This window comes from Saccoglossus kowalevskii, chromosome 2 (genome assembly GCF_978046115.1).
Source record: "Saccoglossus kowalevskii chromosome 2, keSacKowa6.1, whole genome shotgun sequence".
NCBI lineage: Eukaryota > Metazoa > Hemichordata > Enteropneusta > Harrimaniidae > Saccoglossus > Saccoglossus kowalevskii.
The window spans coordinates 1,100,737-1,114,676 of record NC_140642.1 but is presented as its reverse complement, the minus strand read 5'-3'; the positions used below and the strand labels follow the sequence as shown (position 1 = coordinate 1,114,676).

General features: G+C 34.0%; 1 protein-coding gene across 2 annotated transcripts in view; it reads left to right on the top strand.

Annotated features, from left to right (window-relative positions):
• The window catches only part of LOC100375456 (coiled-coil domain-containing protein 60-like), a 59,363-nt gene that overhangs the window by 27,033 nt on the left and 18,390 nt on the right, over window positions 1–13,940 (top strand). For both annotated transcript variants that reach the window (XM_085507708.1, XM_085507704.1), the window contains 4 exons: window positions 244–466; window positions 3,120–3,201; window positions 3,594–3,687; window positions 4,167–4,267. In XM_085507708.1, coding sequence (XP_085363834.1) covers window positions 244–466; window positions 3,120–3,201; window positions 3,594–3,687; window positions 4,167–4,267 — 500 coding nt within the window. The remainder of the gene's footprint in view (window positions 1–243; window positions 467–3,119; window positions 3,202–3,593; window positions 3,688–4,166; window positions 4,268–13,940) is intronic.

Sequence of the window (13,940 nt, the reverse complement as noted above, 5' to 3'; positions counted from 1 at the left end):
TTTTTAACATAAAAAAAATATACTAATATACAGTGACACTGACAATCCCATGAGGATGCAGTTCCAGTCGTATTGCATTGAAATTTTCATACGAATGATGCCTGGGTTCCTTTGGTTGACATGTGACTTGTACTGAACACAGAGATCGGGATCTGGTAAAAGCAAGACTGTGCATTGTCAATAATTGTTTAATTTTTAAATTGAATGGCAAGATTATATTATATATTTAAATTTGTTTACTAGTTTAACAAGAAGCCAAGTCGTTTTTTTGGTAACACACTAACTACCACCAGTGCACGCAACACCCCTCGTCGAGGGTCAGCTGTAGGAGTTGGGAGCTTAATACAGAGAACTCCATCTACACTTTCTAGTAACCATAGTTCATCCCCAACGCCTGTTATGCTTGACATACCGGATAAAGATGAGACAATGAGTAAGGTTGAAGAAGATCCTGAATATGAACGAAGTAAGTCTTTGGGACATCATTCTAACATTCTTTGTAGCAATTACTATTTACACCTAATCATTAGGAAGATGTTGATTGAAACTTTTTGGCATTACTTGATCATGACCCTAATTTTGAAATATGACACCTCAATTTTTGTCACAGACTGGCACTTGCAGCCTAGGATTAGTTCTAAAATTTTCCTTTTGAACTGCTTAGAAATCTGTTTTGAGAGTGAAAATCAAGAGCACATATTTAATGATTTCATTGATGTGGGACCGGTGATCAGGCTACAATGAACATAAGCCCATGGAATCAATACATAATGCAAACTCCAGCAAACTAAGGCAATTTGCTAGCATTGCTAGAACAGAAGGACAAATCTGCATGACCAGATTCATCCCAAATGTACCGATACTTAGGCATCATGATTCAGGGTATACACGTGCCTGATAAACATAAACATGAACCTGTATACAGATGACTGGCTCTTTGGAAACCAGCAAGAAATTGCTATCAGCACACTTCCACAAAAGAAGAAGGTCATCGACCCCACAAATTCAAACTGCCCTCAAGTGGTGAGTGGACTTAGTAAATCTACAGCGGAGATAGCAGAATAAATCATCAACTCAATCCATAACTCTGGTCATGCAAGGACACATCTAAAGTGGTATGAGGGATCTGCACTCACAAACTTGAGATTTTACACCCCAAGAGGGCACATATCTATGCCTACTGGATGACCAATGAATACCGACACAGAACCACTACGAGTCACTGTTACACGCTCAGAAGCTCTCCAGCAATTGACAGCTAAGAAATATTTTTCTAGCTGAGTGTCCAACAACATTGATAGACCCCAATCAGAATCTAACCCGCACTTCTATGAATACATACTTTTTACTTTTTTTTAAAACAACCAAACTAGTCACTGCCAGCATAGTTGCTGTTGCATCGGTAGACCCAAGTTCAAATCTTATCTAAGGCTGAACACCAAAATGGGTTGATTCCTCCTACCCTGGTTGAGAGATTGATTCACTAATGTTGGTTAAGGTCTGTTTGTGTCTGTGTGTTTTACCGGGCCTAGTTGACACATAAGAATAGTACATTAAATTGCAATTGGATAAAGCAATAGCCACACAGCCCTGTCATGTAGTCCTAAACTTGAATATGGCTGTCAGCACTAGCACTTGCACTTTGCACATAAAAAAAGCCAAGAGTGACAACAGTGATATTCAAAGTCCTGAAATGTTGCCTGCCACAAAAACCTTTTTTTTTTAAAAAAAAACCTTGCACCCAGCAAGGTTTATAGGATTCTGGGCTTGCCTAGGAGGTATAGTTCTGGCATATGCCAGCATTGACCTCGGACAGTGTCTTTGTTCAAGTTTGACACACTGGGACATCAGTCTAGTAAAAGACAATTACATAAGCCTCCATTTGAACTGCTAGAATCAGTCTTCTATTCGTCAGAGGAGCTAAATTGTAGCCCTCTCATTTGTGGTAAAGGACAAGAAGTAATTACTGCTTGCGAGGACAAGAAAGATTTACTGCTTGCCAGTCAGTGCCCTGCTTATTTTAACATAGAACAGGGAGAGATCTGGAGTGATATTAAACAGATGTTTGTCTTATGCAACAGGGAAACAAAACAGAGCCACATTTAATGTTTGCTGATGGGTTAAACATAACTATTACCCAAGTGGAAATGTTACACACACACAGATGGATGTTCCCGACCTGCATACCCTTATGCACTAGCTAACTCATTGGTCTTGCAATTAACAGAGATGTCCCAGAAGGCAGAAGATCTAAACCATGTCAGCTTGCTATCATAGGACAGACTGCGAGATACATTTTGAGTACAGAAAATTTTATGTTTACGGAAGTTTCCCTTTTCACTATTCATATATGTTGTGAGAGATTTTAGTTTCTGCCCAACTCTCCTACTGGTGATTTAGAATCAACTTAATTATTGGTAAGGGGTCCAGATAGATTACCCATGCCTAGGTGTGCTTTTGTATTCTGTCCAAAAGTTTCAATCGATTAGGTGAAAGGTAAGTAAAATTAGTAGTACACACTGTAATAAAATTAAAAGTGATAATAGTGAAATAGTGAAACCATACATAACCGCCTCCCATCACTTCATTATCAAGTAATACTCAAGTGTTTGAATAGGGTTAAGCACGGTTTTACTGTATCACATTATCATCTCAGTAAATTTGTTTGAAATTAATTTCTAGTAAAGCCTGGGTAAATTATATTGTCAAATTTTGACAATCGTTAAATTGATGCAGCTTGACATGAATTGATGAAAAAGTTTCATAGCCATCATTCTGTCTACCGCATAATGGCTTAATGAATGAACTATTAATTCAGTAATCAATAAACTAATTTTGTCTTGCATTCATGCACTGATTGAATTCATTGTTTGTCCATTGCATTGTGCATCATTGGAAATAAACCATTAAATTTTTGCAGCTTTTCTAATATCAGTATGATTCTCTGTCTTATTTATAATGCAACACTGGAAATAAAAATGTATCCCATCATGCATCATTGGTAACAAAACTACATCCCATCATGCAATAGTGGAAAATAGAAATAAAATCTGCTTCACATAGAAAAAAAGAGCACAATTTTATGATTGTACTAATTTGATAACTTATTGTGTTGACAGGTCCATTTCTTGAATCCAGATATGACAGTGCATCTGTAGCTGGCATGGAGGAGGAGATGGGAGTCAAGGATGTCATCAGAAGGTATTATTAGGGATGAATAAATTTTCATTTCAAAGAGAAAACACCTACACTATCATGTGTGAATATATATGTTTTATTGTGAATTACTTATAATTGTTATGTTTGGCACTGTAGTTTTAACTATATCTCTGAAGCTCAGTTTGTGTAACCTGTCTAATACATGTAAATATTTACCAAATATGGGCAAAATAGTATTCTTAATACTGGTATTACTTAAAGCACATAAATGTTGTATACCAAAATATGGACACCATTATTAAGGTAAATTACATGTGCATGGTCAAGATGGTCATACGATTGCTTAAAATGTACAGTTTTATTATAAAAGACCAAATATGGACATGTTTAACATGTAATTATGAGATTGAATGTTACTTTGTTTTACACACCAGGCAAAGAGCTGGTTCAAGTGCAAGTGTAAAAAGTAGTCGAGATGCTCAAGCAATAATTCTTCTCAGGAATCAAACAAGAACAAATCAACTATCGGTGAGAACAAGACAAGAATGTTAATTAACTTAATTATTCCTCAAATTATTTAGCAGGTTTATTTTTACTCCTGGGTGCAATAGTCTTTGCTTTATCCTGTGTGTGTATGCATGCATGAACTTATTTTACTATATGTTTTGAGGATGTATCATCCTTCGAGAACCATCCATGATGATTGACACATTTTTATAATCCTCAGAAAACATAATTTATATTAATAGTTAATTGACCTTAAACTCAATAACCACTCATCAGCTTACAATACACAAATGAAATCCACAGAAGTGATTAGGTTCAGGTTGAAATCTTTGCTTGTAAACTATTAGTACCTAAATTTGCTTAAATTAGGCAATTATTTGATATCTTGTTTAGCAGACTAATTTGATATATTTTTTATTTCTACTTAATGTACTTCCAATGATCTCAGCACACAGTAGCTGTCTTTGATTCTTCACTGCCTTTTCCTTACATTGTTTCAGCAACAACAATTAGAAAGTCGAAGTGTGCATTCAAGTAAATCAGACAGACATATCAGGACATGGGTTGCTACTACCAGCAGGCTGCAACAGCGAGCTCAAAGGTGAGACATTCTGATCTTGATTTAGATTTCAATTTATTGAATGCTTTCTACAACAGCGAGCTCAAAGGTGAGACATTCTGATCTTGATTTAGATTTCAATTTATTGAATGCTTTCTACAACAGCGAGCTCAAAGGTGAGACATTCTGATCTTGATTTAGATTTCAATTTATTGAATGCTTTCTACAACAGCAAACTCAAAGGTCAGTCAGGCATTATAGCTTTGATGTATAATTAGATCCGCTGTCGACGAAGTCGAGCGGAGCTTATAGTATGACTGATTGTCCGTCGGTTTCCGGCGTCCGCCGTCGTCGCTGTCATCAATTTTACATTTCCGACTTCTTCTTAAAAACCACAAACTGTATAGATGTGAAACTTTCTAGGAAGGTACCTTGGGTCTTTCTCTCTCAGATTTGTTCATTTCGTGTGGATATGTTCAATTGTTCTATTTATAGTGAATATTTTTGTCATTTTTGGTCAAAAATGCTATTTTCGACTTCTTCTTGACAACCGCTAGCCCAAATGCTTTAATACTTGGGTGGACCTCTCTCAGATTTGTTCATTTTATGATGATATCTTCATTTTTCTAATTTTGATGAATATTTTTGTAATTTTTGGTAAAATTTTTATTTTCGACTTTTTGAAAACTGTTAGTCTGATTGCTTTGATATTTTTGGTGAAAAAATTATATTTTTGACTTCTCCTTGAAAACTGCTTGTCCAATTTCTTTGATATTGTATATGTAGGTATATCAGATGGACCTCTGTGAGGTATGTATGGGGGTCTAAAAACTAAATCTGCGTCGCAATTGTGCGACTCGTCCAATGTCGATTATTGCACTCTGCGACAGGATTGCAGTGTCACTCTGCGAAGAGCACGATTCCCATTGGTTGGTTGGTTGGTCGAAAAGCGTGAATCTCAATGGTCGATCGATGTAAGGGTACACAGCATGCCTTATAGAAATGTTTAGTTTTAAATGGTTATTTTGCCTACTGCTCGACTACGGTAAACAAGTATTTACCGACGACATGCCGCACGGTTCGGTAATCAGCAAGTATTTAACATTGATTGATTAATTAAAATATATATAACATCCCCCGGAGGGGATGAAAGGGGTTACAAAACACATGCACATTGGTGTTGGCTGCCCTATTACGGTGTAACATCAGGGAGCTGGTAACATTAACGCCATCTTGAAGTTGTAAGGCTTCGTCCGCAACTATGCTCATTAGCATAGGCGGCAGCTTTAAAGTGGGTAGAGCGCAAAGTACGTTTCACACGATGTTACGTTCTTTTTTTTTCATTAGCAAGTATAATTTGTTATGACTATATTCATCAATAAAGCGTGTATCGTTTTATTAAGAATATTAAGAGAACAAAAACGTAAAGCTATGTGAATGGATTGAAACTGCTGCTGAAGATAGAAAACTAAAACAGCAGTGTCAACGGAAAATTAGATTGGTGCACGCTCTCTGCATAAACGGAAACGACGAGCCGACGAGCAACAGATTTCCTGTACTCACTTCCTCGTCTGATCACCAACCCTCAATGGTCTCGCGTATCGGTGTTGTCATCGGTTATGTAGTTGAAACTCTTTCGCGTTGATGCGAATATTTCAGCCTAATTGTCGCCTTCGAACCACTCGCGAGGTTGGTCATAATATGACCTAGATGAAAAATTCTTGAAAAATAAATATAAATTGCGTAAACGAGGGGTGAACGCGAAAGTCCTGTAATTTTATATCTGAATCACAACAGGCTGCAGGCAAGCCTAAATTAGTAAAATTATGACCCTGAATTGCAGATTTTTCTTTGCCTTGTCTGTCATTGGCGTCTTTGCTTTCTGTCTTTACATCGTCATTGCGTTAGTAAGATGGTGTTATTAAAATAGAATATAGACTTAGAAAATAAAACGATTTCTCAGACAAAGTCTTGACTGATAATAATGCTGACAATGAATGTTAGATTAATATGAATTGTTTGCGTCAGGAAGCTTGTCACCCGTTCTATCAGAATCGTCAACAACAGAGTATTACCGGTAGTATACATATGCATATTATAAACATTATGTAAATATTAACGAAACGGTAGTAGTGTTAGCGTTTGAGCACTGGTCTTTCCGAAATTTCGAAAAGCTGGGTGATGAATCAAGGTACAAAGTAACCGTTTTATCAATTATTGAAAAATCAAGAAAAGAAAGAAAATTTACCTTCCCGCTACATTAAGATCAATATGGACCACAGAAAATTGGGGTTCATTTAAAAAAATAAACCATAATTTTCAGTAATACTGACTTCGAAAATTATGATACAAAAATAATTCCATTCACACCACAAACCAACGCCGTTTTTGTTTACTTTTCACAACTATTACAAAGTATTTCATTTCTGGTTAAAATACCAGCTAATTGATCATAGACCACAAGTTTGGAGTCCAGTTATGATCTAAACGAAGGCAGACGATTGCAAACAACTGCTGTCATGGCAAAACGTTGCACATCGTGAATGATTTTTTTTTCACTGCATGCAAATTATTTTCCTTGATGCACTCAACAAAGTCAAAGTAGTCATACAACATTCGTTGCAGAACGCTTGAAAAGTACTTCGCGTTCCACTCGCTTTGAAGCTGCCGCCTATGCTAATGAGCATAGTCATCAGGACGAAGCCTTACAACTCCAAGATGGCGATAACGTTACACCATAAATAGGCAGTCAAAACCAACGTGCCCGTTACACTATTTAATTTTTTTAGCCAGCGGTGTGATGTGTCAAATCACCGTAAACCATGTGTCATTTGTTTGGTCCCACAATTTGTCTTCCATGTGCTTGCTGATCGCCAAACAGTGCGGCATGTCGCCGGTACATAGTGTTTACACACTGAAGCTATGCATTATTGGAATCAGTGTTTCATTATACTATAGGACCTAAAGCTATACATTATAGGAATCAGTGTTGCATTATACTATAGGACCTAAAGCTATGCATTATAGGAATCAGTGTGCATTATACTATAGGACCTAAAGCTATACATTATAGGAATCAGTGTGCATTATACTATAGGACCTAAAGCTATGCATTATAGGAATCAGTGTGCATTATACTATAGGACCTAAAGCTATACATTATAGGAATCAGTGTGCATTATACTATAGGACCTAAAGCTATGCATTATAGGAATCAGTGTGCATTATACTATAGGACCTAAAGCTATACATTATAGGAATCAGTGTGCATTATACTATAGGACCTAAAGCTATACATTATAGGAATCAGTGTGCATTATACTATAGGACCTAAAGCTCTACATTATAGGAATCAGTGTTTCATTATACTATAGGACCTAAAGCTATACATTATAGGAATCAGTGTTTCATTATACTATAGGACCTAAAGCTATACATTATAGGAATCAGTGTGCATTATACTATAGGACCTAAAGCTATACATTATAGGAATCAGTGTGCATTATACTATAGGACCTAAAGCTCTACATTATAGGAATCAATGTTTCATTATACTATAGGACCTAAAGCTATACATTATAGGAATCAGTGTTTCATTATACTATAGAACCTAAAGCTATACATTATAGGAATCAGTGTTTCATTATACTATAGAACCTAAAGCTATACATTATAGGAATCAGTGTTTCATTATACTATAGGACCTAAAGCTATGCATTATAGGAATCAGTGTGCATTATACTATAGGACCTAAAGCTATGCATTATAGGAATCAGTGTTGCATTATACTATAGGACCTAAAGCTATACATTATAGGAATCAGTGTGCATTATACTATAGGACCTAAAGCTATGCATTATAGGAATCAGTGTTGCAATATACTATAGGACCTAAAGCTATACATTATAGGAATCAGTGTGCATTATACTATAGGACCTAAAGCTATACATTATAGGAATCAGTGTGCATTATACTATAGGACCTAAAGCTATACATTATAGGAATCAGTGTTTCATTATACTATAGGACCTAAAGCTATACATTATAGGAATCAGTGTTGCATTATACTATAGGACCTAAAGCTATGCATTATAGGAATCAGTGTTGCAATATACTATAAAACCTAAAGCTATACATTATAAGAATCAGTGTTGCAATATACTATAGGACCTAAAGCTATACATTATAGGAATCAGTGTTGTAATATACTATAGAAACTAAAGCTATACATTATAGGAATCAGTGTTGTAATATACTATAGAACCTAAAGCTATGCATTATAGGAATCAGTGTTGCAATATACTATAGAACCTAAAGCTATGCATTATAGGAATCAGTGTTGCAATATACTATAGAACCTAAAGCTATGCATTATAGGAATCAGTGTTGCAATATACTATAGAACCTAAAGCTATGCATTATAGGAATCAGTGTGCATTATACTATAGAACCTAAAGCTATACATTATAGGAATCAGTGTGCATTATACTATAGAACCTAAAGCTATACATTATAGGAATCAGTGTGCATTATACTATAGGACCTAAAGCTATGCATTATAGGAATCAGTGTTGCAATATACTATAGAACCTAAAGCTATACATTATAGGAATCAGTGTTGCAATATACTATAGGACCTAAAGCTATACATTACAGGAATCAGTGTTTCATTATACTATAGAACCTAAAGCTATACATTATAGGAATCAGTGTTGAAATATACTATAGAACCTAAAGCTATACATTATAGGAATCAGTGTGCATTATACTATAGGACCTAAAGCTATACATTATAGGAATCAGTGTTGCAATATACTATAGGACCTAAAGCTATACATTATAGGAATCAGTGTTGCAATATACTATAGGACCTAAAGCTATGCATTATAGGAATCAGTGTGCATTATACTATAGGACCTAAAGCTATACATTATAGGAATCAGTGTTGCAATATACTATAGAACCTAAAGCTATACATTATAGGAATCAGTGTGCATTATACTATAGGAGCTAAAGCTATACATTATAGGAATCAGTGTTGCAATATACTATAGAACCTAAAGCTATGCATTATAGGAATCAGTGTGCATTATACTATAGGACCTAAAGCTATACATTATAGGAATCAGTGTTGCAATATACTATAGAACCTAAAGCTATGCATTATAGGAATCAGTGTGCATTATACTATAGGACCTAAAGCTATACATTATAGGAATCAGTGTTGCATTATACTATAGAACCTAAAGCTATACATTATAGGAATCAGTGTTGCAATATACTATAGGACCTAAAGCTATACATTATAGGAATCAGTGTTGCAATATACTATAGAACCTAAAGCTATACATTATAGGAATCAGTGTGCATTATACTATAGAACCTAAAGCTATACATTATAGGAATCAGTGTGCATTATACTATAGAACCTAAAGCTATACATTATAGGAATCAGTGTTGCATTATACTATAGAACCTAAAGCTATACATTATAGGAATCAGTGTGCATTATACTATAGAACCTAAAGCTATACATTATAGAAATCAGTGTTGCATTATACTATAGAACCTAAAGCTATACATTATAGGAATCAGTGTTGCAATATACTATAGGACCTAAAGCTATACATTACAGGAATCAGTGTTTCATTATACTATAGGACCTAAAGCTATACATTATAGGAATCAGTGTTGCAATATACTATAGAACCTAAAGCTATACATTATAGGAATCAGTGTGCATTATACTATAGGACCTAAAGCTATACATTATAGGAATCAGTGTTGCAATATACTATAGGACCTAAAGCTATACATTATAGGAATCAGTGTTGCAATATACTATAGGACCTAAAGCTATGCATTATAGGAATCAGTGTGCATTATACTATAGGACCTAAAGCTATACATTATAGGAATCAGTGTTACAATATACTATAGAACCTAAAGCTATACATTATAGGAATCAGTGTGCATTATACTATAGGAGCTAAAGCTATACATTATAGGAATCAGTGTTGCAATATACTATAGAACCTAAAGCTATGCATTATAGGAATCAGTGTGCATTATACTATAGGACCTAAAGCTATACATTATAGGAATCAGTGTTGCAATATACTATAGAACCTAAAGCTATGCATTATAGGAATCAGTGTGCATTATACTATAGGACCTAAAGCTATACATTATAGGAATCAGTGTTGCATTATACTATAGAACCTAAAGCTATACATTATAGGAATCAGTGTTGCAATATACTATAGTACCTAAAGCTATACATTATAGGAATCAGTGTTGCAATATACTATAGAACCTAAAGCTATACATTATAGGAATCAGTGTGCATTATACTATAGAACCTAAAGCTATACATTATAGGAATCAGTGTGCATTATACTATAGAACCTAAAGCTATACATTATAGGAATCAGTGTTGCATTATACTATAGAACCTAAAGCTATACATTATAGGAATCAGTGTGCATTATACTATAGAACCTAAAGCTATACATTATAGGAATCAGTGTTGCATTATACTATAGAACCTAAAGCTATACATTATAGGAATCAGTGTTGCAATATACTATAGGATTTAAAGCTATACATTATAGGAATCAGTGTTGCAATATACTATAGAACCTAAAGCTATACATTATAGGAATCAGTGTGCATTATACTATAGAACCTAAAGCTATACATTATAGGAATCAGTGTTGCATTATACTATAGAACCTAAAGCTATACATTATAGGAATCAGTGTGCAATATACTATAGGACCTAAAGCTATACATTATAGGAATCAGTGTTTCATTATACTATAGGACCTAAAGCTATACATTATAGGAATCAGTGTTGCAATATACTATAGGACCTAAAGCTATACATTATAGGAATCAGTGTTGTAATATACTATAGAACCGAAAGCTATACATTATAGGAATCAGTGTTGCAATATACTATAGAACCTAAAGCTATGCATTATATGAATCAGTGTTGCAATATACTATAGGACCTAAAGCTATACATTATAGGAATCAGTGTTGCAATATACTATAGAACCTAAAGCTATGCATTATAGGAATCAGTGTTGCAATATACTATAGAACCTAAAGCTATGCATTATAGGAATCAGTGTTTCATTATACTATAGAACCTAAAGCTATACATTATAGGAATCAGTGTGCATTATACTATATGACCTGAAGCAATACATTATAGGAATCAGTGTTGCAATATACTATAGAACCTAAAGCTATGCATTATAGGAATCAGTGTTGCAATATACTATAGAACCTAAAGCTATACATTATAGGAATCAGTGTGCATTATACTATAGGACCTAAAGCTATACATTATAGGAATCAGTGTTGCATTATACTATAGGACCTAAAGCTCTACATTATAGGAATCAGTGTTTCATTATACTATAGAACCTAAAGCTATACATTATAGGAATCAGTGTTTCATTATACTATAGAACCTAAAGCTATACATTATAGGAATCAGTGTGCATTATACTATAGGACCTAAAGCTATACATTATAGGAATCAGTGTTTCATTATACTATGGAACCTAAAGCTATACATTATAGGAATCAGTGTTTCATTATACTATAGAACCGCAAGCTATACATTATAGGAATCAGTGTGCATTATACTATAGGACCTAAAGCTATACATTATAGGAATCAGTGTTGCATTATACTATAGGACCTAAAGCTATACATTATAAGAATCAGTGTTGCATTATACTATAGAATCTAAAGCTATACATTATAGGAATCAGTGTGCATTATACTATAGAACCTAAAGCTATACATTATAGGAATCAGTGTTTCATTATACTATAGGACCTAAAGCTATGCATTATAGGAATCAGTGTTGCAATATACTATAGAACCTAAAGCTATACATTATAGGAATCAGTGTTGCAATATACTATAGAACCTAAAGCTATGCATTATAGGAATCAGTGTTGCAATATACTATAGGACCTAAAGCTATACATTATAGGAATCAGTGTTGCAATATACTATAGAACCTAAAGCTATACATTATAGGAATCAGTGTTGCAATATACTATAGAACCTAAAGCTATACATTATAGGAATCAGTGTGCATTATACTATAGAACCTAAAGCTATGCATTATAGGAATCAGTGTTGCAATATACTATAGGACCTAAAGCTATACATTATAGGAATCAGTGTTGCAATATACTATAGAACCTAAAGCTATGCATTATAGGAATCAGTGTTGCAATATACTATAGAACCTAAAGCTATACATTATAGGAATCAGTGTGCATTATACTATAGAACCTAAAGCTATGCATTATAGGAATCAGTGTTGCAATATACTATAGGACCTAAAGCTATACATTATAGGAATCAGTGTTGCAATATACTATAGAACCTAAAGCTATGCCTTATAGGAATCAGTGTTGCAATATACTATAGGACCTAAAGCTATACATTATAGGAATCAGTGTTGCAATATACTATAGAACCTAAAGCTATGCATTATAGGAATCAGTGTTGCAATATACTATAGAACCTAAAGCTATACATTATAGGAATCAGTGTTGCAATATACTATAGAACCTAAAGCTATACATTATAGGAATCAGTGTTGCAATATACTATAGAACCTAAAGCTATGCATTATAGGAATCAGTGTTGCAATATACTATAGGACCTAAAGCTATACATTATAGGAATCAGTGTTGCAATATACTATAGAACCTAAAGCTATACATTATAGGAATCAGTGTTGCAATATACTATAGAACCTAAAGCTATACATTATAGGAATCAGTGTGCATTATACTATATGACCTGAAGCAATACATTATAGGAATCAGTGTTGCAATATACTATAGGACCTAAAGCTATACATTATAGGAATCAGTGTTGAAATATACTATAGAACCTAAAGCTATACATTATAGGAATCAGTGTTGCATTATACTATAGAACCTAAAGCTATGCATTATAGGAATCAGTGTTGCATTATACTATAGGACCTAAAGCTATACATTATAGGAATCAGTGTTGCATTATACTATAGGACCTAAAGCTATACATTATAGGAATCAGTGTTGCAATATACTATAGAACCTAAAGCTATGCATTATATGAATCAGTGTTGCAATATACTATAGGACCTAAAGCTATACATTATAGGAATCAGTGTTGCAATATACTATAGAACCTAAAGCTATACATTATAGGAATCAGTGTTGCAATATACTATAGAACCTAAAGCTATACATTATAGGAATCAGTGTTGCAATATACTATAGGACCTAAAGCTATACATTATAGGAATCAGTGTTGCAATATACTATAGAACCTAAAGCTATACATTATAGGAATCAGTGTTGCAATATACTATAGAACCTAAAGCTATACATTATAGGAATCAGTGTTGCATTATACTATAGAACCTAAAGCTATGCATTATAGGAATCAGTGTTGCAATATACTATAGAACCTAAAGCTATGCATTATAGGAATCAGTGTTGCAATATACTATAGGACCTAAAGCTATACATTATAGGAATCAGTGTTGCAATATACTATAGAACCTAAAGCTATACATTATAGGAATCAGTGTTGCATTATACTATAGAACCTAAAGCTATGCATTATAGGAATCAGTGTTGCAATATACTATAAGACCTAAAGCTATGCATTATAGGAATCAGTG